The sequence below is a fragment of the Acartia tonsa genome, chromosome 1 (genome assembly GCF_053477335.1).
Source record: "Acartia tonsa isolate MP-2025a chromosome 1, ASM5347733v1, whole genome shotgun sequence".
Lineage (NCBI taxonomy): Eukaryota > Metazoa > Arthropoda > Copepoda > Calanoida > Acartiidae > Acartia > Acartia tonsa.
Genome location: NC_137260.1, coordinates 63,220,446 through 63,247,339, shown reverse-complemented (window position 1 = coordinate 63,247,339; position 26,894 = coordinate 63,220,446). Strand labels below are relative to the sequence as shown.

The following is a 26,894-nucleotide window of genomic DNA, read 5'->3' as shown; positions in this document are numbered from 1 at the left end:
ATATCAAGTGAGTATCGAGTAGGTGCGATATTTAGAAATGGTCGGCAAATCATTTACAAAATAAGGATGATAACATTCATAACGGCGAAGCTCTGAAACAGTAGGACAAACGAACGTTAACACTTGACGGGTGTCAGAACTGAAAAAGCAGAATAGAAATGTTTATGTCTAAGAAAAATTATAAGTAAATTTGTTGTATACTGTTTATAGGACATACTTACAATTTTAGGACTTGATTATAGTGATGATTCCTTAAAACATTGTACCTTGATGTACTAGGAATCAGTATTCCAGAAATCAGATGAATAGGATAATTATAACACATAAAAAATTAGTTGTTAAAAAGTTAAAAATCAACATGTTTAAAATGAACGATTCTGGGAACGATTATAGAGTTACTAAGCTTTTTAAATTGTACCAAACTGTTATATGAATCATAAAAACCCTATTTCCGCATAATCTTTGCAGTTGAATATAAATACCTTATAATATCAAGTAGATCTGTACAATTTCTTTCTGTTCACTGTGAAAGTTAGTTGCTGACTGACGTGATTCAATTATCAACCTAAATCATAAACAATAGTTTATTCTTGTTTTATATAAAATAAAGAAATCTCCGCCCATTTACTTATATATGATGCTCAATGCGCGGATCCCTTCTACTTTTTATCAGAAACTGAACAAGCAAATATGATATGGTGTTATTTTTAATAAAAATAATGGCGGTAAATTCAGGGAGGGAGGTGACATGGAACTGATTATTACACTAGTCCCCACGGTTTTATAATTACGTTTTCTTTTTCTTTTGACCATAAACTTTGGGGACCATAAATGCCTTCTGATTGGTGGGTCCAAACGTTTTAACCAAAAAAAAACCGCCGCCCTGCAGTTTATTTGAAAATTAGCTTAAAACATAACTAACACTATAAAGCGGCAAAAAAATATTTTTGGTAAACAGCTGATTTTAATGAAGATTGAAAAGAAACAATTTTACGTGTCCCTAGAGGCCTCTAGGGAAGTAGCCGCTAGTAGTTAGACATAATAACAAAGATTTATATTTATATTAGAAAGAGAGAGGTAGGTTGACATTGACAGAGTTGATACAAGAAATCATTTTTACCTGATTTTATATTAGTTATTTGTTTTAGTGAAGGTAGGAAGAATTACACTTTTTTCATATCATTTCATTGTTTTGCTTTATCTGAAAAAAATAGTACAATGTAACAAAAAAAATATTTTTTACAAAACATATCTAGCTTCTTAACAAAATAATCTTAAATTAAAAGTTAAGGTGAAAAAAATATGCATATGGAAATATCTTTGAAAAAAATAAAGTAATCAATATTCACATTAAAAATAAAGAATATTTACAAACTCAGGTTTCATGTTAGAACAAAAGATTAATATTGTTCATCATGTTTCAATTTTGTGTTCCACAATATCAATTGAGTCTTCTCTATCCTCGTTAGAATTCTGTTCACAAGAAAAAAAATCTTTTTCCTGAATTCTTTCTTCTTCTATTTCCTGTTTTATAGTTTCTTCAACATTCTCAGTCTCTATGTTGATAGAGAGAGGATCAAGAGTTTCTTCTTCTTTTATTTCTAGTTTAATATCAGCTTCACCACAATCAACAAAACTGGTAGAAACAGAAGATGGAAATGTATTCTTAGTAGATTCAAACTTCCTAAGATGTCTAGCTGATTTATTATGTTTTGACAGGTTTGAACTGTCATAAAAAGATTTCAGGCACAGTTCACAAGAGTATGGCTTCAGTGTGGATCCTCTTATGTCTTGTCAAATCACCATTTGTACAGAAATATTTTTTACAAGTATCACAAGAGTATGGTCTCTCTCCTGTATGGATCCTCTTTTGGATAGTTAATGTACTTTGTTGTGAGAAAGATTTTTCACAAAAATCACATTTGAATGACTTCTCTCCTGTATGAATTCTCATGTGTGTTGTTAAATCACTGCTTTTTGTAAATGCTTTTCCACATAATTTACATTTAAATGGCTTTTCACCTGTATGTATTCTCATATGTATTTTTAAATAACTCTTTTGAGAGAATTCCCTGCAGCATATATGACACTTGTTCATGGTGGATTCCTTATTGTCCTTACACCTGAAATAAATAATATTGAATGTAATACCTTTGTAGAAATGAAAATAACAATTTTAAATCTTAAAAATTTTAATAATTATTTCAAATCTTATTTAGACTTGTTACTCTATATCTTAGGTGTGCCATACATCTGTTACTATGCAGGTAAAAGCATTACAGATTTACCTTCTATATGAAAACTCTCCTCTTACATCTAATTATAATCCCACTTACTCTTCTATCCACTTACATGTACATGACTATTTTACCCAATCTACTTTTCATGTTTTATCAAATGTCCATCTTCAACTTTGATTTAAAATACATACTATACAGAAAACAACAATCCCAAACCTCAACTGTTTGAATAATATTTTTGTTAGAGAAAAATACTTCACTTTTATTACAGACAGACAGACATCCTACATCTTTAATATTGATATTTTTAATATTTGTATTATGGAAAACTAACTTACTTTGCTTTGTAAACTCAAATCACCCACATTTTCTTTCTTTTCATAATCTCAGAGTCTCAATTCATTTTATATTTAGTCTGAAAATAAATATAATTATAATTTTACATGTAACACAATTCTAATAATAAGATCTAATTAATTGAATATAAGAAAATTAAAAAGATAAAGAAGACATTTTTTTTCACAAAAGAACAGAAAAAATGTAAAAATAGTATCTACCTACATGATTTAGTTAATAAAATTAATTTTACATCAAACTCAAAGTTAGGTAAGAGTAAATTGGGTATGTAAAAGTAGCCCTTTAGGGTTAGGGCAACGCAGATTTATATTCAAACAATAAACAATAAAGGAAACAAAGTTATATTCACTAACAAGGAATTTAGTCTATATTAATATATCTATCTATCTACTTTGCTGGGACATTATTCTCACTATATTCACTAACAAGGAATTTAGTCTATACTAATATATCTATCTATCTATTTTGTAGGGACATTATTCTCAATATACATTCACTAACAAGGAATTTAGTCTATACTAATATATCTATCTATCTACTTTGCTGGGACATCATTCTCAATATACATTTACAAACAACTAACAAGGAATTTTGTCTATACTAAAATAATCATTATCTATCTATCTTACTCATTTTTACAGATAACATTTTTTCAAAGAATTATGATTTTTTCTTTAAAATTGTTTGTGAAGAAGTAATATTATTTACACATATTATCAAACCTTAAAAACAAACATTTCTTTATAACAAAGCACATGTCAAAATAAATTTACAACAAATTTGCAATTTATGTTCATTCTTATATATACATTTTTATTTTTATCTACTTAAACAAATTCTTCACTCTCAATTCCTTCTTCCTCCTTTATTTCCTCTTTTATGATTACTTCCACACTCTCAGCCTCTATCTTTATAGATATAGGATCCTCATCATTATTTTGTTCTTCTTTCATTTCTAGTTTAATATCAGCTTCACCACAATCAACAAAACTGGTAGAAGCAGAAGGCGTGACTATATTCCAACTAGATTTATGGTTTTAATCATTTTGTTGTGATGTCTTTTCACAAGTAAAACAAGTGTATATCTTCCTTTCTGTTTGTCTTCTATACTTGACAAATAACGTATTTGTTGTACGAAAACTTTTTCCACATGTATCACATGAGTATGGTTTCTCTCCAGTATGGGTCCTCTTGTGAACAGTTAACTTAGCATTTCTAACAAAAGTTTTGTTACATGTATCACAAGTGTATGGCTTCTCTCCTGTATGAATACGCTTATGTACAGTTAAATAACTTTTTGTAAGGAAAGCCTTTCTGCATGTATTACAAGAGTATGGCTTCATACCATGAACTGTCTTATGTCTGTTAAAGCTATCACTCTTTGTGAATGTCATATTACATATTTCACATTTGAATGGTTTTTATAAGTCTGGTGAGTATTCATGGTCAGGACAGGTGATTTCACCTAAAACATGAAATATTACAAAATTAAATACAGTTATTTGGGAGGTAATATATCTAAATTAAATATAGATTAAGTTTAATATTAAACTTAGAATATGCACTTTTAAACCTCATAGAGATTGATTATTCTTTACAGAAATTGGAAATAATAAGGAAGATTTTTTCTGTAGCTGCTTTAACTAAATGACTTTCCCACAAAAAAAGGAGATCTAGTAAATATTGAGTCTGATTTTACATTAGTTTTCTCTACCCTCGCATTTCCTGTGCATTCAGGGGTGTATATTCTGCACGAGATTTATTTTTTTCCCCTGCTACAAAATTTTTAATTTCCCCCCCCCCCCCTTATTTTTTCTCACCAAGTAGGGGGGAAAATGGAAAAATATTTAAAGAACTCTATATTTTATTTATTTTATCCCTCCTACCACCCATTTTTTTAGTTTTTTTCACCAAGGAGGGGGGGGGGGGGGGGGGGAATGGAAAAAATGTTTTCAATTTTCAAAATTTTTACATTTTTTTCCCCTCCAACCACTTATTTTTTATCCCCCCCCCCCCTGAGCAGGGGATCCCATGTAGAATATACACCCCTGTGTGCATATCAGAAATTGACTATTTCTCATTGTGTGAGTAAGAGCTTAAGCTGTGCAAACAAAAATTATCTTCCTTTACTTATTCCACTCGATCCAAGATTTCCTCAAATTATGGAGGTACCCGCCGAAAAAAAAAGTTAAAAACATTCCCTATACCTAAAAGTAGCTTGGCTGTAAAGAATACCCATATCTTATCAGTTATTAGCGAGATCCTTCTCTACAGACAAGAAAATCTTATCTATTTATATAGTAGGATTACATCCTAAATACGAACTTTAGTGAAATCTTTCATCTCTAATAACCTATGGCCTCACTACAATAACTATCCAAATACCTGTTTCTATTTGTGAAATTTTTTTATTCCATGTAATCAAATTTCATTTTTATGTTCTGAAAATATAAAAATAATAAAGAAATAATATATGATATGTCAGAAAACAAACAAAAAAATTACAGATTCACACAGAGAGATAACTTTAAAGTCCTTACTTAATCAATTTAAAAATGTGTAAGAAAATTAATAGAGGGGAAAAAGTTCTTGTTTATATAAAAAAGGAAAAATAACTAAGCAGGTAGGTAATATATTGTTTTTTTATTTAAAACATTTTAATTTACTGAAAATATATATCTTTCAAATGAAAGGACATTTTATTTTTGGATAAAATTCTTACTAACATAGTGTAATTAATCATATTTCAATTTTATGTTCAACAATGTTCAATACTATCCTCATCAGAATAATGTTCAAATGTTAATTGAAAAACCTTAAAAAGCTGGCTGGAAAAAGTAAAGATAAAAATGTGGTTGTGAATGTGAACTCCAACTTTTTATACAATTAGTAAAAACCAGGTGCTTCGCCCCTAGCCATTAGTGAATAATGGAGGTGTGTCAGAAAAATAGCTTAAAACCACCCCAAGACATATATAAAGTACAATAAAGGCGTGAAAATTGAACTCAATATATAGTAACAAAATGATTAAGTACCTATTCTCAAACACTAACAATTCATTAATGTTTTAGACTAAAATGGACATTATGCCCTTGGTATTTTTAGTTGGTTAGAGTAGAAACCAGAGGATGTTGACATATAATTTTTAAGATTGAAAAATCTGTTGAGTAAGTATTAAACTTTTTAATCTTTCACACAAACAGCCTGGATTCTTTTTCTTATAATTTTTCGTTAATATAACTAATAAATTTGTAATCATTAGAAAATTAGATTTTTTCTCAAGCATTTTTCTCCTTGTAACTAACGCCTGTGGTGACTCTTCGGCTAATGTAAGACAAGCACAGAAAGGACCAATAAAATCACTACCTAGGTAAAACATAATATTACCAATCTTCACAAGCACTGTTGCTTATTAAGATACCTTTCATGTAAAAAAGAGAGTTACTAAGTCAGCAAAAAGGTATGTTGTTCAAATATTTTAAAATGAAGTGAGTAGCTCACTAATAAAATTTAAAATACAAGGGTTCTTTGTAAGGGGAAAATCTACAAAATAAAATTTTGAATGATTCCAAATTGTCGGATTCTGCGAGAATTATGAAAATAAATTCTGACAAATCAATAAAAGTAATAACATTTACCTGATTTATCTTAGCTATTTATTCAAATGAAGGCTTCAAGAATTATACTTTCATTTCATTGTTATCCGTTATCTGAAAAATAATCATAAGGTAAAAAAATTGACAATTTTTAATTTGCAAAACAGAGAAAAATATTTTTAACCAAATAATCTTAAATAACCAGCAATAGAAGAAAAATAATATATACAGATTTTAGCAAAATTAAGTAAGGAGTAAGCGAAAGTTGCAAAACTCCCCAACCCCCTCCCTTTGATATTTACATTAAAAATAATACAATATTTACAAAATTTGTTATTTCACATAAAAAAATGATTTGTTCATCATATTTCAATTTTATGTTCTATGATATCAATAGAATCTTTAACTTCAATTCCTTCTCCTTCTATTTCCTGTTTTATATTTTCTTCAATATTCTCAGCCTCCATGTTGATAGAGAGAGGATCCTCATCAATAGTTTTTTCTTCTTTTATTTCAAGTTTTACATCAGCTTCACCACAATCAACAAAACTGGTAGAAGCAGAAGATGGAACTGTATTCTTAGTAGATTCTAACTTCTTAGTATGTGCTGCGGTTTTTTTGTGCAGTGACAATTCTGTATTTGATTTAAAAGATTTACTGCAAAATTCACATGAATATGCCATATCCCCTGTATGCATTCTCTTATGTCTTGACAGGTCTGAACTAATGAAATAAGATATCTGGCATAGTTCACAAGAGTATAGCTTCTCTCCTGTATGTATCCTATTATGGATAGTTAACTCACAATTTGTGTAGAAAGCCTTTTCACATGTGTCACAAGAGTATGGCTTCTCTCCTGTATGAATTCTCTTATGGATAGTTAACTCATATCTTGTCCCGAAAGCCTTATCACATGTATCACATTTGAATGGCTTCTCGCCTGTATGAATTATCACATGTACAGTTAAATTGCCTTTTGTAGAGAATTCCTTTTCACAAGAATCACAAAAGTATGGCTTCTCTCCTGTATGGGTCCTCTTGTGGACAGTTAAATTACCACTTGTAAGGAAAGCTTTTTCACAAAAATCACATTTAAATGGCTTCACACCTATATGTATTCTCATATGAACTTTTAAAATACCCTTTGTAGAGAATTTCTTGCAGCAGATATGACACTTGTTCATGATGGATTCTTAATTGTGCTTTCACCTGAAATAAAAAAAAACTTGAAGAATTGTTAAAAATAATTATTTACAATCTATCTCCTTCCATCCATATTTGATTTAGAATAACTACTTTATATGTAGGGTGTGTCCGTCAATATGAAGGAAAACTATTCCGGATGTACTCTATGAAAACTATCTACTTACATCCTTATTATTTAATATATCTACTCTAAATGTAGGGTGTGTCTCGCACTATGTAGGTAAAATTATGCCATATGTACTATATGAAAACTCTCTCCTTACATCCTCCATCAATATGTAAGTAAAAGCATTCTAAATATGCTTTGCTGTTTTATTTAATGTTATGGACAAAATTAGCTTTCTACATGTTAAAAACTAACTTACTTTATTTTCTGAACTGAGACTATGCGTGGTTTGTTTCTCTTTATGTTGACTTCAGTTTCAAGTATTATTTCATTTTATTTTTGTCTGAAAATAGACAAAATTATTATTTCATAAGTAGATATAATTGAATTAAAGAAGGTATACACATTTTTGCATTCAAGAGAAGGACAGAAACATGTATAAACAGAAACAGTATCTACACAATTTAGTTGAAATATTAAATTTTTTTTTTCAATATTATAAGAATAAGTATTTCTCAAACTTAGGTTAGGGTAAATTAGGTATGTAGCCCTGTAAGGTTAGGATTACACAGATGTTTATAAGATAGTACCTATTTACACATTTTTACAATTAACATGTTTTTCAAAGACTTATGATTTTTTCTTTAGAACTGATTTTGGAGAAGTAATATTATTAACAAATTACATCAAATCTTAAATACAAACATAATATAACTCTTGATAAAAGACATTTACAACAAATTTGCAATTTAGGTTCATTCATTTATTAATCATTTTCATTTTTATCTACTTAAACAAATTCTTCACTCTCAATTCCTTCTTCCTCTTTCATTTCCTCTTTTATAATTACTTCCACACTCTCAGCCTCCATCTTTGTAATGAGAGGATCTTCATTAAAAGTTTCTTCTTCTTTTATCTCTAATTTTACTTCAGCTTCACCACAATCAACAAAACTGATAGAATCAGGAGCTTGAACTGTATTCTGATTAGATCCTAACTTCTTGAGATGTCCGGCTGATTTTTTATGTCTTGTCAGGTCTGAACTTAATTTATAAGATTTCTGACATAATTCACAAGAGTATGGCTTCTCTACAGAAGGAGTGACTGTTTTCTTAATAGTTTCTAACTTTTTCAGATGTCCAGCTGATTTGTAATGGTTTGACATGCTAGAACTATTGTAATAAGATTTCTGGCATAATTCACAAGAGTATGGCATCTCACCAGTATGGATCCTCATATGTACAATTAAATGACTTTGTTGTGAGAAAGCCTCTTCACATGTATCACAAGAGTATGGCGTGTTTCCTGTATGGATCCTCTTGTGCACTGTCAATGCACTTGATTGTAAGAAAGACTTTTCACATATATCACATGAGTATGGCTTCTTACCTGTGTGGGTCATCTTATGAACGGTTAATTCACCATTTGTACGAAATTCTTTCTCACATGTATCGCATGAATATGGTTTTTCTCCTGTATGAATCCTCTTATGTTCAGCTAATGCATCTTGTCGCGAGAAAGGCTTTTCACATATATCACAAGAGTATGGCTACTCTCCTGTATGGATCCTCTTGTGGACAGTTAACTTATTATTTGTAAGAAAAGCTTTTTCACATGTGTCACATTTAAATGGCTTCTCTCCTGTATGAATTCTCTTATGTACTGTTAAATTGCTTTTCGTAGAGAATTCCTTAGCACAGATATGACACTTGTTCATGATGAATTATTAATTGTTTATGCACCTGGAATAAATAACATACAAAGTAATACCTGTGTAGAGTTGAAAATAATAATTTTCTGTAAGCTTTTTGATTTTATTTCAATAAACATTTTTTTTAGTAACAGAGCAAGCCTATAAATAAGGTGTGTCAATAATTATGTAGGCCAACGTATTCTAGATTTGCTTTATAAAAAGTACTCATCTCCTTACACCAGGGGTGTATATTCTGCATGGGATCCCCGGCTCAGGGGGGGGGGGGAATGTAAAAATTAAGAAAACTGAAAACATTTTTTCCATTTCGCCCCCCTCCTTGGTTAAAAAAAAAACTTAAAAAATGTGTGGTAGGAGGGATAAAATAAATAAAATATAGAGTTCTTTAAATATTTTTCTATTTCCCCCCCTACTTTTTAAGAAAAATCTAGGGGGGAAAAAAAAATAAAAAATTGTGTAGCAGGGGAAAAAAATTAAATCTTGTGCAGAATATACACCCCTGCCTTACACCGATATCTTATTTTGAATAGCTACTCTATTTGTACGGTGTGTCCGTCACAGTGTAGATAAAATATGAAAACTCTCCTCTTACATCTAATTCTTATTCCACTTTCTCTTCTATCCACTCACATGTACATGACTATAGTATTATTACCCGATCTACTTTTGATGTTTTATAAAATGTCCATCTTTAGATTTTATTTAAAAGACATAATATAGAAAATCCATTCCAAACTACATTATTACAGAAAACAAATTTACTTTTATGACAGGCAGATAGACATCGTACATCTTTAATATTAATATTCTAAAGATTCTGCTACATAATATTTTAATATAGAAATCTAACTTACTTTACTTTGCTAAACTCAAATATCTCGTGTTTTCTTTTACCTTCTTTGTGTTTTCTTACTTTTAATAATCTTAGAGTCTCAATTCATTTTATATTCAGTCTGAAAGTATATATAATACTAATTTTACAAGTTACACATTTCTAAAAATGAGATCGAATTAATTGAATATAAGAAAATAAATTAGGGAACAAAAGTTACATGTACAAGGTAGCCCAGTAGGATTAGAGCAACGCAGATTTATGTTTATACAAGAGAGGAAACAAAGTAATTAAGGTACTAGATACCTATTTACACATTTTTTATACAAACCTTTTTTTGAGAGAATTATGATATTTTCTTTAAAATTATTTTTGGAGAAACAATATTATATACACTTACTATCAAATCTTAAATACAAACATAAATAAAAAATAAAGCACTTGCTAAATGACATTTACAACAAATTCGCAATTAGAAACAATCATTTTTATGTTTATCTTCTTAAACAAATTCTTCACTCTCAATTCGTTCTTCCTCCTTTATTTCCTCTTTTATAATTACTTCCACACTCTCAGCCTCAATCTTTATAGATATAGGATCCTCATCAAGAGTTTCTTCTCCTTTTATCTCAAGTTTAATATCAGCTTCACCACAATCAACAAAACTGGTAGAAACAGGAGCTGGACCTGTATTCTTGGTAGATTCAAACTTCCTAAGATGTTCAGCTGAACTATTATGTCTTGACAGGGATGAACTTAAGTAATAAGATTTCTGACATAATAGACAAGAGTATGGCCTTTCTCCTGTACAGAATTGTGGTGAGAAAGCTTTTTCATCTTTATCACCGGAATTTAGCATATCTCCGGTATGAATCATTTTATGTATTCTTAAATCACTATTTGAGCGGAAAGCTTTCTCACATTTATGACAAGAGTATGACCTATGGGTCCTCTTATGACTAGTTAAAGCACTTTTTTGTGAGAAAGCTTTTTCACATGTATCACAAGAGTATGGCTTCTCTCCTGTATGGATCCTCTTATGTTCAGTTAAACTACCTCGTTGTGTAAAGGTCTTTCCACATGTATCACAGGAATATGGCTTCTCTCCTGTATGGATCTTATTATGTTCAGTTAAATTACCTCGTTGTGTGAAAGTCTTTTTACATTTATCACAAGAGTATGGCTTCTCTCCTGTATGGATCCTCATGTGTAATGTCAAACTACTCTTTCTAGAGAATTCCTTGCTACAGATATGACACTTGTTCATGATGGATTCTTAATTGTTCTTGCACCTTGAATATAAACAATATTTAATGTAATGGTTGAATAGAAATTATTGATTTTTGATCTTATTATTTCATTTTTAAGCTACTCTATAATTAAGATGTCCGTACATCAGTCACTATGTAGGAATAATTATTAGATGTACTCTATATCCCTCTATCTCCTCTCTCTCTAATCATGTGGAAGCGCCCATTTATATGCAATATACATGACGCACACTAAATAGTATCTTAGCAATCCATATAAACTGTGACAACAATCATGCTTTTAAAATGTTTTTGCTTGTTGTGTTTTGTTATGGACAAAATTATCCTTGTACATGTTAAAAACTAACTTACTTTGATTCTGAACTCAAAATTGAAGTTTTATTTCTCTTTTTTTATTGACTTCAGCTTTCTAATCTTCAGTCTATTTATCATTCTGTCTGAAAAAATTATATCATTATTATTTTACAAATAAATAATGAAAGGGGTAGTTGTGAAAATAGTTGAATTTGTTATTCCTATCTGATAGCTAATCTGGAGATTAATAGACCAAGACCCTACCTAAGTAAGAATCCATCCATAGACTAGATATAAGAAGAAACAGATATAATAGACCAAGTAGAGAGGCCTCTTCTTGATGTTGTAATAGACCAAAAAATATATATCTAATGAAAATCATGTTGTCAACCTGGATGAATGATTACAATGTGTTGAGTCATGCTATTTTATTTGTCCTTTCGTTAGTTGCACAAAATTAATTTGAACTTGAATTTAGTAAACCACATTTTTTTTTGTTCAATTAAACTACATTTGAAAGGATTTAAATTTTCTACCCATATTCTACAAAAACATTTAAAAGATTCACTACTTTAAGTAACGCATTAAATGCACTATGTGAAGGAAAGAACTTGTGAAATTTAAAAAAAAAGAATTGAAGATGGTATATTAGGATTGTTTGTCATCAAACTTAGAAATTAAAAGTTTTTCTCAAAAAGTAGTCTTAGTATCAACAAAAATATGATAAGAAAGAGTATTTACAAAAATAGACTTGGTGAACAAAGTCATCTCATACCATTTTCTAAACAGTTAAACTAATTTGTTTTCTCACCAAAATAATACATACCTGATGGTTAAAGTCTTCATTCAAATAATAATTCTTTATTCAAATCATTTCATTTCATTCTTTTATCTGAAAGAAACATTAGGAGAAGTAATATTATTTACACATTACATCAAATCTTAAATACAGACATAATACAGCTCTTGCTAAAAGACGTTTACAATAAATTCGCAATCTAGGTTTATGCATTTATTAAACATTTTCATTTTTATCTAATTAAACAAATTCTTCACTCTCAATTCCTTCTTCCTTCTTTATTTCCTCTTTTATAATTACTTCCACACTCTCAGCCTCTATCTTTATAGATACAGGATCCTCATCAAGAGTTTCTTCTTCTTTTATTTCTAATTTTACATCAGCTTCCCCACAATCAACAAAACTTGTTGCAGCAGTAGGTGAAACTTTATTCTTTAGTTCTAAGTATAGCAGATGTCCAGCTGATTTCTTGTGCTCTGACAGGACTGAGTTTGAGAAATAAGATTTCTTGCATAAATCACATGAGTATGACTTCTCTCCTGTAAGAATCCTCTTATGGACAGTTAACTCACCTTTTGTACGGAATGCCTTTTCACATGTGTCACAAGAGTATGGCTTCTCTCCTGTATGGTTTCTTTTATGGAAAGTTAACTGACCATTCGTTGTAAAAGCCTTATCACATGTATCACATTTGAATGGCTTCTCTCCTGTATGAATTCTCACATGTCTTGTCATGTCGTATCTTCTAGAGAATTTCTTACAGCAGTTATGACACTTATTACACTTGTTCATGGTGGATTATTAATTGTTCTAGCACCTGGAATAATTAATATTTAATGTGTAGAAGTAAAAAAAATAATAACTTTAAGCCAGAATAAATTTAATAATTATTTCAAATACTGATTATAGTGTAAGGTATGTCTGTCCTTATGTAGGTAAACGTATTCCAGATGTACTGTATGAAAACTCTCCTCTTACATCTAATTCTTATCCCACTTTCTCTTCTATCCACTTATATGTATATGACTTATTACCCAATCTACTTTTGATGTTTCATTCAATTCCTATCTTTAGCTTTAATTTGAAATACATATTATAGAAAAAAAACATCCCAAACCCCAACTGTTTTCTTTAAATAATATTTTTTTACAATAATCTAATTCACTTCTATTACGGACAGACAGGCATCCTTTATCTTTAATATTAATTTTCTAAAGATTCTGCTACATTTGTATATTTGTAATATAAAAAACTAACTTACTTTACTTTGCTAAACTCAAACTACTCATATGCTTTTTCTTTTTATAATATTCAGTCTGAAAATAAATATAATAATTATCTTACAAGTAACACAATTCTAATATTGAGATTTAATTAATTGAATATAAGAAAATGAGAAATATTAAAAATTAGAGAAGGTAGACATACCTTGCTCAATAGGATAGAAAAAATGTATAAATAGAAACAATTTCTATACAATTTAGTTGATATTTACTCAATTTTTAAATTTTATATTTATTATTATTCCTCAAACTTAGGTTGGTTTAATTGGATATGCACAAGGTATCCCCAAAGGTTTAGAGCAACTCAGATTTATGTTTAAATAATAAACAATAAAGCTAACATAGTAGGTATATAAGATACTACCTATTTACACATTTATACAAATAACATTTTTTTCAAAGAATTATGATTTTTTCTTTAAAATTGATTTTAGAGAAGCAATATTATTTACACATATTATCAAATCTTAAATATGAACAAATATTTGATAAAGTACTTACTAAAAGACGTTTACAACAAATTCGCAATTCAGGTTCATTACTTTATCAAACATTTTTGTTTTTTTTCTACTTAAACAAATTCTTCACTCTCAATTCCTTCTTCCTCCTTTATTTCCTCTTTTATAATTACTTCCACACTCTCAGCCTCAATCGTTATAGATTCAGGATCCTCATAAAGAGTTTCTTCTTCTTTTATCTCAAGTTTTATATCAGCTTCACCACAATCAACAAAACTGGTAGAAGCAGAAGGTGGAGTTGAGTTTTTAGTAGATTTGCTTTGCTGTGACAATTCTAAACTTGAGTAATAAGGTTTCTGGCATAAAACACTCCTCTTATGGTTAGATAAATAACCTCGTGTAGAGAAAGCCATGTCACATGTATCACAGGAGTATGGCTTCTCTCCTCTATGGATCCTCTTATGTTCAGTTAATTCCGTTTGATATAGGAAAGATTTTTCACATGAATCACAAGAGTATGATTTCTCTCCTGTATGCATCCTTTTATGTAATGTCAACTCTTTACTGTCACGGAAAGTCTTTTCACACGTATCACAAGAGTATCGATTTTCCCCTTTATGGATATTCTTATGCTCAGTTAAATGACCTTGTTGAGAGAAAGTCTTGTCACATGAATCACATTTGAATGGCTTTTCTCCTGTATGGATTCTCTTATGTCTCGTTAAATTACAATTGTCTAAGAATGCATTTTCACAAATATCACATTTAAATGGCTTCTCTCCTGTATGAATTCTCATATGTACTGTTAAATAGTCCTTTCTAGAGAATTTCTTGCAGCAGATATTACACTTGTTCATGATAGTTTATTAATTGTTCTTGCACCTGGAATAAATAATGTTTATGGTAATACTAGAATTAATTTAAAGATGACAATTATTTATCATTATATTTGAAGCATTTCATTTTTATGAATTTAAGATTTAATAAAGATCATGTCTGAAGGCCTTTCAACATGTAGAAAATAGTATTCTATGAAAACTTTCTCCTTATATCAATATCTTAACTAGCATAGCAACTCTATAATCGTTACCAGTACTTCCGTACATCAAAAATTTAAAATATGTTGATTTTTAACTATTTATCTGATTTTTTAAATATTGATGCCTAGGACAACGAGGTAGATTGTTGTAAGCAAAGCATCCTTATTATCAATTCCTAAAAATGTAAGTTTATTTTTAAAACTGTATCATCTATTCAAGAAATTTTGCTTCAAATTTACACACAATTTTGATTAGACGTGTAAGTTTACATTCTGATTAATAAGTTTTCACTCTCAACTGGTGTTAATGTTTTAATGTCCAACAATCTGATATTAAATTGCATTGCTTTTATGGATGTCTTTGAACTTGTTTTTATATATAAAAACTAACTTACTTTGATTTGCTAAACTCAATTTACTTGTCTTCCTTAATCTTTATGTTTCTACTGACTTAAGTTTTATAATCTTGAGTTTTATTTCATTTTACATTCAGTCTGAAAATAAATTAAATGAGTTATTAACCAACACAATCTTTACCATAATTGGATATTTACATCACAAGATATTACATGATCAAGAGATAGATCATCATAAATACCGAGTTCATTTTTTTGGCATGGGTTAAAAGGATCTTAAGCATTAGACAGACATTGTTTTACTTTGTATTTAAGATTAGCTTCCTATTTTCAGAAAATGTGACATAAATAACATTTGAAAAGCTTCACACCTGTATGGATCTGCTTTTTTATTATAATTTAATTGCTACAATCATCAAGAAGTATTTTCAAATAAACCAATTTTGAATTGTTCCACACCTCTAAATATGTATTTACAAAACTCCTTTATATGATAATACCCTCAATTAAAACCAGAGGCTAAACCTGAAGATGTAAAGGCTTGGTCTGCTTATTGAAAATAACAAGCTGACAAATACTGCAGCTGTTCTGTATCCAGAGGTAATTGAAAAAACAAGGTTGCAGAATTACAGTGTCTGCATGTTCAAATAAAATATGACTATTTTTTCATTTTTATGACTAAAAAACGTACCTACCTACAATTTTAGACATTGAATCCAAAGGTAAAAGTCAAAGGAACTCCCTAAATAAAGAGTTACAGCTCTGAGATTATGCAAGGCAGTTTCTTTAAAGAGGTACAATTTAAGAATTGTGTAGTAATAGAACCGCTGCTCCCCCCAAAAACCACCATTTCCAGCCGATTTTTTTTGCCTTTACTCGCAAAATTAGACAATTTTCAATCATCTGGGCTAAACTTTTGTTTGCATAAGAATTTCCCTAATGGTACTTAACACTTGTAATGTTTCAAACATGTCAATATTTGAATATTTACTATTGCAATTATAGAAACTACTTTTAGAAGCTGGCTGGGAAAAGTAGAGATAAAAATGTGTTTGTAAATGTAAAATGCAACTTTTTATATCATTAGAAAAATAAGAAAAAACCATCCTAAGAGAATTATACATATTCATTGAAAAGTACAATCATTTAGACCAGCAATTTCCAAAATATTAAGCTTCAGACAAAAGGCGTTACTAATTTATGTGTGAGGATTTATAAGTAACAGACCAAAACCTATGTTTTATCTAGGCCGACCTCAAATGACCAAGGGAGGGCTCTTCTACCAATCATAAGCATCCAGTGATCCTAGACCAAGAATCTTATTTTATTCAGTCTTAATATAAAAATATATTTGTGTGCATTTTATCTTGTTTATTTGATAATCTTATTATTATGTACCTATGAAAGCTTTTATACATTCCAGAGTGTTTTAGTCTATTCTGGGGTTTTATTTAGTATCCAACTTTGTGAATTTTACAGAAACATGAGATGCTGCTGTCTACCTGGGTAAATGGTTACACATGCTTTATTTTTTAGCAATACGAACAAGGACAACAATGTCAATAGTAGCGAATTTCCATACAATAATAGAGAAAGATTTGAAGAATATGACAGATACCATAACAGACCAAGTAATACATACAATAGACCAAGCGAAGCGCATTATGACAGAAACAGCAACAAGGATAGCAACTTTTATAGTAGCGCTGCAAATAACAGCAGATATAACAGAGAGGACACACCGATGATTATAATAGACCAAGACAAGGATTAAGCATTTATGAAGATATCCTCGACAATTAAGATACATTTATGAGGATAATCCTAGACAAAGACAAGGATTTTTTGAGGATAATAGACAGAGAATGTATGCCAGACCAGATCCATGCAGAGAACAGAGATATGATTATGGAAGAAACACAATGCCAATTCCACCTATACTACTATTTTTAAGCCTTAAAACACACACCTTTACGGATTTTACCAAAAACCCTCCCTCTCTTTGTTTTCATATGCTTTCAGCCTAACAATTCATATTGGCCAAATTACGCAAAATTTGATCTTAACAGAAAGACATATATTCTTTATTACTTTGGCAATGAACACTCAATTTCTTCATTGAATGACTGGTTATCATTTTAGGATGTTTTTTTTTGCAAAATAAAAAAAAATTTATGAGTATGCAGTTTTCAAAATAAAATCGTAGTCACCTTTTTTATCCTAGGGACTTTTTGGTTCAATGAAGATTACAAGAATTCTACTTTTTCAGTTCATTTTTTTTATCTGAAAGATAATAAGAATAATGTAAGACACAATAAGATGAATATATTATGTAAGAATCAAAATAATAAAATAAAGTTGATACAAAGTTAGATTTTACAGAAATTGTACAAGAGCATTATAAAATACAAGAACTCATATAGGTATTTAAATAATTTAAATTCAATAATAAAAAGTAAAAAAAAAAATATTATAAACATGATCGATATACATGATACTGATTCTTAAATTATAAGAAAACCAATTGCTCATAAAATAATTTATGTTCTACGATATTGAGATAAGGACAGAAATAATGTATTAATAGAAACAGTATTTACATCAATATAATTTTTTACAGTATTATATCAATTAGTATTCCTCAAACAATAAGAATATTGTGGAAAACCCAACCACACCCCTGTGATAAAAATCCCCTCCTCCCTAATTTAAAAAAAAAATTACAATGAAATGATTCTATATAGGATGAAAACTTCCCAATACCTCGACTCTTGATAAAATACATTTACAACAAATTCCCAAACTAGGTTTATTCATAGCCATACTTAAACAATTCTTATATTTGATAGGTTCCAACTACATTCCAACAAAAAACATACCTAGTCTTTTATAAAGATTCCTTCAAAAGAGAACTGAATCATTTTAGTCGTAAAAGAAGTCTTTTTTTCTATGGACAGACAGACAAAAAATATATGTAAAACCACCTATTTAAAATGTATATAATTATAAATAACATTTTTTCAAAGTATCATGATTTTTTCTTTAGAATTGATTTTGGAAAAGCATTATTATTTACACATTACTTTAAATCTTAAATACAAACATAGTACAGCTCTTGCTAAAAGACAACAATTTGCAATTTAAGTTCATTCATTTAACAAACATTTTTTTGTATCTACTTAAAAAGATTCTTCACTCTCAATTCCTCCTTTCTCCTTTATTTCCTCTTTTATAATTACTTCCACACTCTCAGCCTCCATCTTTATAGATATAGGATCCTCATCAAGAGTTTCTTCTTCTTTTATCTCTAGTTTTACACCAGATTCACCACAATCAACAAAACTGGTAGAAGCTGTTGGTGGAACTGTTTTCTTAGCAGATTCTACCTTTTTGAGATGTCCAGCTGATTTTTTATGTCTTGTCAGGTCTGAACTTAAATTATAAGATTTCTGACATAATTCACAAGAGTATGGTTTCTCACCTGTGTGGATCCTCTTATGTACAATTAAGTTGCTATGTTTTGAGAAAGCCTTATCACAGGTATCACAAGAGTATGGCTTCTCTCCAGTATGAATCCTTTTATGTTCAGCTAATGCACTTTGTTGTGAGAAAGCCTTATTACAGGTACCACAAGAGAATGGTTTCTCTCCTAAATGGATTCTTTTATGGACATTTAATTGAGAATTTGTACGGAAAGCTTTTTCACATATATAACAAGAGAAAGGTTTCTCACCTGTGTGGGTCATCTTATGAACAGTTAAATCACCATTTATACGGAATTCTTTCTCACATATATCACATGAATATGGTTTTTCTCCTGTATGGATCCTCTTATGTTCAGCTACTGCATCTTGTCGCGAGAAAGACTTTTCACATATATCACAAGAGTATGGCTTCTCTCCTGTATGGATCCTCTTGTGGACAGTTAAACTATTACTTGTTAGGAAAGCTTTATCACATGTATCACATTTGAATGGCTTCTCTCCTGTATGAATTCTCATATGTGCTGTTAAATTGCTTTTTGTAGAGAATTCCTTGCAACAGATATGACAATTGTTCATGATGAATTATTAATTGTTCTTGCACCTGGAATAAATAATATTTAATGTAATACTATTGTAGAATTGGAATGATAATTCCACTTTTATTATTTTTTTTGTATTTGTATGACTTTTTTATTACAGCTTCTCTTTATTTAAGGTTGTTTCGAAGGTCTGTCACTATGTATTTAGTGCTTTATGAAAATTTTCCTCCTAACATCCACTTCTAATCTAGTATAGCTATGTATGTAGTGTGTGTCCGTTAATATGTATATGGTAAAACTATTCCAGATATACTCTATGAAAACTCCCCTTCTAACATCCATATCCTTGTAACTTTTAACTTACTTTAATTTATTAAACAGAGACTAGGCGTGGTTTGTTTCGCTTTCTGTTGACTTCAATTTCAAATCCTATTTCTTTTTATTTTTTGTCTGAAAATAAACAAAATTATTAATTTATAAGTAGTAGAAGTCTAATAATGAGATCTAAATGAATATAAGTTGTGTCACAATGTTCATTATTTACTTCTCTAAAAAATACTAAAGGGGCGTTGTAGCTCAGGTGTAACCCACTGAGTTACGGTGGTGACAGTTTCATGTGGCAACTCGAATTTCTTCTTTTTGAGTGGTTTGGATACTTAATTATCCCAAGCTCCTCTGCTCCGAAATTTTCTAACTTTCATTTGATATAATAAAACATACCTACCTATATTTTTTGTTTTGTTCTATGTTTCAATATTCAGTTTTATAAACAAAACATATAAGATACTACCTATTTACACATTTTTACAAATAGCATTTTTTTTTTAAATCATGAGAAAGATTGTTTATTCTTAACCTTCTCTTCTGTATGAATCCTTATATGTCTTTACAAATGATGTTGTTGTGTGAATGCTTTTTCACAAAAATTACATTTAATTGGCTTCTGTCCTGTATGAATTATAATGTGTCTTGCCATATTTCCCTTTGTAGAAAATGTCTTGTGGCAAACATTACATGTGAAATGTTCTTTTTTCTCAACAGTACCACAATCAACAAAAGCAGAAGCATCAGTCTCAATAGAAATAGGACCTTCAATAAGAGTTTCCGTTTCTACTGTCTCAAGATTTTCAACAGCTTCACCATAAGAAACAAAACTGGTAGGAGTAGAAGGTGGAACTGTATTCTTGGTAGATTCCATATTCTTGAGATGTTTAGCAGCTTTGTTGTGCCTTGAAAATTCTGAAGTTGAGTAATAAGCTTTCTCGTATTCATTCGAATCCGGTGGATAGGAACCGGTTCTCATCCATACGAAAAAACTATGTCTAGCATCGTATTATATCCTCCGGCACCTCGGGGCTAAAAAAAAAAGTTTTAATCTTATAATTGTACACTCTATATCCGCGGAAAGCCGTTTATAATACGATACGAGAAATAACTATTCTGGCATATAACACAAAAGTAAGGCTCCTCTTCTGTGTGAATCCGCTTATGGACATTGAACTCATTAATTGTATGGAAAGCATTTTCACATGTATCCCAAGAATATGGCTTCTCACCTGTATGGATCCTCTTATGACGAATTAAATAATTTTTTTTACAGAAAGCTTTTTCACATGAATCGCAGAAGTATGGCTTTTCTTCCAGATGGGTCCTCTTATGGACAGTTAACTGACCACTTAAGCGGAAAGCTTTCTCACAAGTATCACATTTGAATGGCTTCTCTCCTGTTTGAATTCTTATGTGTCTAGTTAAACTGTTCTTGAAGGAGAATTTCTGGTGGCAAATATCACACGACAACATGATTGTTAACTTTAATCATACCTAAAATAAATATTATAAATCAAAATTTCGGAGTTTTTTCTGGATCAAGAAACTTATATTCAATTTGTGAAATAAGAATAATTAACAAATAAATATTTTGTGCTCATGAAAGATTAATGAACTCTCTATAATATAATTTAATTAATTTTGCTTTAAATTTACACACAATTTAGATTAGACGTATAAATTTATATTCTGCTTATTAAGTTTTGACTCTCTACAAGTGTTAATCTTTGTTTGTACAACAATCTGATCTTAAAGCATTGCCTTTATGGATATTTTCTATCTTGTTTTATATATAAATAGTTAAAACTAACTTACTTTTATATGCTAAACTCAAATTGTTCGTGTTTTCTTCATTTTTATTTTTCTACTGACTTTAGTTTTATAATCTTCAGTCTTATTTCCTTTTACATTAGGTCTGAAAATAAGTAAAATTAGTTATTAACTAACACTATATTTACCATAAATGGATATTTACAATTTTACATCCCAAGATATTACATGAACAAGATATAGATAATAATATCATCGAGAAAATTAACATTTTATCAACAGGGGTTTGAAAAAACATAAGCTTTGTACGGATAGACAGACAGACATCGCTCTAATTTGTATTATAGGCTATTTCCAGAAAATGTCGTTCCACATAAACCACATCGGAAAGGCTTCACACCTGTGTCTTTAATTCTAGCCACTCCAGGGACTGACTAGAATATACCATCATGACAATAGTCTCAGCTGGGCTTTTATAACCTCGGTTGAGTAGTTGTGATGCTTAAGAGGCATGTACAGAACAACTCTTGGACTAAGCTCCTTAGCAGAGAGCGTCATTCATTACACTAATTTAATCTGGGACACCTGCCATAATCAGACAGGTGAGGTAATTATGAAAAGCTCCTGTAAGACAATACATCAAGAACTAATGTGCTTAAACATGGAGCTTGGGCTAGCTAAAAATCAAATCTAAAAATAAATCTTAATGAAAACTATAGTTAACTAAAGTCTTAGGGTTACCTAGGTAGCTAATAATAATATTAAAATTGAGATTTGAGAGGTGTCTATACAAATAATGGTTACCAAGCTAATAATACAGTAAGAATTAAGTTTGAGAGGTGTATAAAAAATAAGGGTACCTAGCTAATAGAATGTTGATGAGAAGGTTTTGGAGGTGTACCATAGTGTAGAGGATAACTCACTGCTTTAATAAATTTGTGTTCAATGAACAATGTACATGAATAAAATATTAATTCATAATTCATAAATAACAGTTTCTTCCAAGCTTCTATGTGATGCATCTAGGTTTTAAAGATGGAGGTTTGCAACTCTATAAATTGAACTCATTAAATCAGGATTTTCCTAATCTCTGTTCTTTATTCTTATGAGCGTGCCCTGCCCTTTAAAATAGTCCAGGCTGATGTAATAATTGAGTAGCTTCCACAAGAATTTTGAGACAGTCTAAAATTTAACATGTAACATCTGTGCATGTGGCTTGCCAAAGTTACTGTGTATCTTAAACCATCATATGAGATTGTGCCATTCGGGTCAGTCTGAAATTTAGCATGTGCTATATAAACCTATAGAAAATCCGATAAAACCACACAATCACCTATATGTCTGTTTTAAACCCCTATTGCTGACTCCCCCCCCCAAAAAAAAAAAATTTAAATTGGCCATTTAACTGATTCCAACAGGGATAATTGTATGAAGTGCATTTAACGAGTTGTGTTAATGTGATAATTTTAGGTTAGCAATAAAGATATTCAAATGAAAAATTTACTTTTACCACACAGTTTTGGAAATGAACTTTAAAAAAAGACTAATTTGTGGTTGTTAAGGTTGTCATTTCAGAAAAAGAATTGCGTGCATAAATCACCAGAATACTGTTATAAATTAGTACTTCATAGGGAAGAAAATAATATAAAAAATAGTGTGCTACTGTAAATTTTGTCTTGCCGTTTTCAGGATAATGTTACATATTTTACAGATGCATATATAATAAAACAATGATTGATTTTGAATTCTTGGTGTTTTAAAAAACAACAAGTAAATTTATATGCCCTATAAACACATAAGAAATGAAAGTAAATACTGGGTTCTCTAATCTCACAATTATTGTAACTGCCCCAACAAGAAAATATTAATCTTATTTTACTTATTTACTTACATTATAGGTAGGTATTATGAATTAAGTATTCTAATGTATTCACAAAATTAATTTCTTATAAAATAACATTATTGTAGAAATATTTTTAAGTGTTTGCAATATATACTAAAGATAAAGTATGCAAGGGTCATGATTCAGCAAATTAATTCCATATGAAATTAATAAAAACTTGTTTTATTTTGTGACTAAAGGGAAGTGGGTAAGAAGGGAGGGGTGGGGGGTAAGACAGTGGGTTGTGAGGAAATTTTCACTTAGCCTGTCAGAATCACTGTCCCAAGTCCCTTATTGTATGTCAAGATCATATTGTAAAAATTAGCAGCATTTTTAAAACTATCACAGGTTCAATGGCTTTAAAATATATATTTCTTTCTCAATGTTTCATATCAGTTCTACATAAAATTTTCCCACTCTTAATTATTAAATCTGTAGACTATCGGGAATGTTTCTGTTTAGTCCCTAAAAGTTTTGTTTGATCTATAAAATTATAATAAATATTTAACAAAATATTAATAAATTATGAAAAATAAACTTTTGTCATGTTAAAAATTTCTAAATAGATATTCCTTCCTGATATAAGTGTATGACAATAAATTATATTTGCTTAGTCACAAAAATAAGCATATTCTACAATTAAATAGTTGTTTTGATATTTTGATTATTTTGAATATGCTCTGTTTATTTACTTTGTACAAATGCCGCACTATTTATATATTACTAAATGTCGTCTTTGAAAAATCGTTTGGTCGGAATATACTAGGACATATTTTCCCACAAAACATGATTTATTTTTTGATAAAAATATTCATATTTTCTATATATATAGGACAGTTAATTTCTTTAACTGTATATAGCTAGTTTCAATACAATTTTAAAATGAAAAAAATAAATTATATTTAGATTTATTATTTTTTTATTCCAAAAATATAAAGGAAATTTTTAACATCGTTTTATGTATAATCAAAGACGACATTTAAGAGTCCGCATAAAGTGCGGGATTTGAGCATTGTTTATAAACATTAACAAATATTTTGAATAAATTTTTTGTAACTGTTATGATAATCATTGTCAAGAATTATCCGAATTTTTTTTAAAGAAAGCATACAATTTGGTCACAAATGGTATAGCAAAGCAACATGTTAAGTTCGTTGCACTGCAACTGCAATCTCAATCATATATAATCCTTATAAAAAAGGTAAGACAGACCTGAATTTAGGGGGGGGGGGGGGAGTGTTGTAAAACATGATTTTTGAAAGCTAATAAATGTTCTAATTTAAAAAGTTTAACCACCTTCAATATGTTCTCAGAAGTTTAATTAGTTAGGTACCTATGCACTTTTTTTATACATATTCATACAGCGAATATTATATATATATATTATCTGTAGCTGGGTAGTCTGAATTAGTACATTATTGCTTTTCTTTTAAGGAAAAATATTATTGAGTGAGTGTGCCATTTTAACCTGTCAATATTTAGGGGGGAGGGGGAGTGCATCCAGTTGTAAAGCAGAGTTTAGGGTAGTGTGGTTGCAGGGGTATGATGACAACATTCGCTGGTTTTCTCCTCCAACCAGTTGAAAATACATAGGTACTTAATCACAAAATATATAGAGTACAGCTAATTCAATATACACGTCTTTATCCTATAACATAAATTGCTGAATATTTTGGAAATTGCTGGTCTCTCAATGATTGTACTTTTCAGTGAAGCTGTAAAATTCTCTTAGGGTAGTTTTTTCCTATTTTTCTGACATTTTTCTAATGGTATAAAAAGTTGCAATTTACATTCACAAACATATTTTTATCTCTACTTTTCCCAGCCAGCTTCTAAAAGTAGTTTCTATAATTGCAATAGTAAATATTCAAATATTGACATGTTTGAAACAAGTGTTAATTGCTATTATGGAAATTCTTATGAAAACAAAAGTTTAGCCCAGATGATTGAATATTGTCTAATTTGGCGAGTAAAGGCAAAAAATTCTGCTGGAAATGACGGTTTTTGGCGGGAGCAGCGGTTCCATTTCTACACAATTCTTAAATTGTACCTCTTTAAGGAAACTGCCTTGCCTAATTTCAGAGCTGTAACTCAATACTTAGTGAGTTCCTTTGTCTTTTACCTTTAGATTCCATTTCTAAAATTGTAGGTAGGTACGTTTCTTAGTCAAAAAAATGAAAAAAAAATAGTCATATTTAGTTATGGAAATCCATCAAATTTTTGTGCCAAATTCGGACTCCATATTCTTAAAGAATCCATCAAAAAAAGTGGCGGATTCCAGATTCTTAATTTTGGCGGATTCCGGATTCGGATTCCGGGTTCTAGCAATATTTTAAAAGGATATTTAAAAAAATTTAGTGCTACATATGTCCTAAAAATCAATGTTCTTGGTGTTCTCTATAATTCACTTCCGAGAATCGAACCAGATTTTAAAAGATATTATATATAATGATGAAAATCTTTGCCTGCAAAGAGGAGGAGTTGAAAGAAAAAACTCAAGACGCTTATTTTAGCCTACCAATTAAGAATCCGGAATCCGCTATTAAAAAACGGATTCCGGATTCGGATTCATAAATGAGCCAAAAATTGGGCGGCTTCCGGCTTCCAGATACAGATTGCCATCCCTAGTCATATTGTATTTGAACATGCAGACACTTGCTTTTTCATTTTTACATTAGGTACCTTTGAATACACAACAGCTGCAGTCTTTGCCAGTTTGTTATTTTCAGGCAGCTAAAGCTTGATAAGCAGACCAAGCCTTTACATCTACTGGTTTAGCCTCTGGTTTTAATCGAGGGTATTATCATATAAAAAAGTTTTGTAAACACATTTGAGAGATGTGAAATTATTCAAATTTGGTTTATTTAAAAATACTTTTTGATGATTGTAGCAATTAAATTTTTTTAAAAGCAGATCCATATAGGTGTTAAGCTATTCAAATTTTATTTATGTTACTTTTTCTGAAAATAGGAAGCTAATCTTTAATACAAAGTATAACAATATCTGTCTAATGCTTAAGATCCTTCTAACCCATGCCGAAAAAATGACCTTGAAATTTATGATGATCTTGTTCATGTAATATCTTGGGATGTAAATATTCATTTATGGTAAAGATTGTGATAGTTAATAACTCATTTCATTTATTTTCAGACTGAATGTAAAATGAAATAAAACTCAAGATTATAAAACTAAAGTCAGAAGAAACATAAAGATAAAGAAAGTAAGTTAGTTTTTTATACAGGGTGAGTCAGAAAAAACTGAGTTTTCCGATTTTCTGATACAACCAATAGGAATATGGAAAAAACAATTATAGGTTCTTGTTCTCTATAAAAATATACATTAA

At 29.8% G+C, this 26,894-nt stretch overlaps 3 protein-coding genes across 4 annotated transcripts; all 3 read right to left on the bottom strand.

Moving 5' to 3' along the window:
• Positions 1 to 7,836: 7,836 nt before the first annotated feature.
• Positions 7,837 to 10,171, bottom strand: LOC145326342 (uncharacterized). Of its 2 annotated transcripts, none has more exons than XM_080169654.1 (2): positions 10,071 to 10,171; positions 7,837 to 9,247 (listed from the first exon to the last, which is right to left on the bottom strand). In XM_080169654.1, the coding sequence occupies exon 2, from the start codon at positions 8,905 to 8,907 to the stop codon at positions 8,296 to 8,298; it is 612 nt and encodes a 203-aa protein (XP_080025780.1). In that variant the 5' UTR covers positions 8,908 to 9,247; positions 10,071 to 10,171; the 3' UTR covers positions 7,837 to 8,295. The 2 variants fall into 2 exon arrangements, with proteins under 2 accessions (XP_080025780.1, XP_080025785.1); XM_080169659.1 differs by having other exon boundaries at positions 10,111 to 10,171.
• A 2,441-nt stretch (positions 10,172 to 12,612) lies between these two features.
• Positions 12,613 to 13,730, bottom strand: LOC145326355 (uncharacterized). Its single transcript, XM_080169666.1, has 2 exons — positions 13,674 to 13,730; positions 12,613 to 13,229 (listed from the first exon to the last, which is right to left on the bottom strand). Exon 2 carries the CDS (start codon positions 13,202 to 13,204, stop codon positions 12,653 to 12,655), a length of 552 nt encoding a protein of 183 aa, XP_080025792.1. The 5' UTR covers positions 13,205 to 13,229; positions 13,674 to 13,730; the 3' UTR covers positions 12,613 to 12,652.
• Positions 13,731 to 18,727: 4,997 nt separating this feature from the next.
• LOC145328474 (uncharacterized) lies at positions 18,728 to 21,816 on the bottom strand. Its single transcript, XM_080172177.1, has 3 exons — positions 21,715 to 21,816; positions 19,937 to 21,393; positions 18,728 to 19,634 (listed from the first exon to the last, which is right to left on the bottom strand). The coding sequence occupies exon 3, from the start codon at positions 19,607 to 19,609 to the stop codon at positions 18,728 to 18,730; it is 882 nt and encodes a 293-aa protein (XP_080028303.1). The 5' UTR covers positions 19,610 to 19,634; positions 19,937 to 21,393; positions 21,715 to 21,816.
• Positions 21,817 to 26,894: the final 5,078 nt, after the last annotated feature.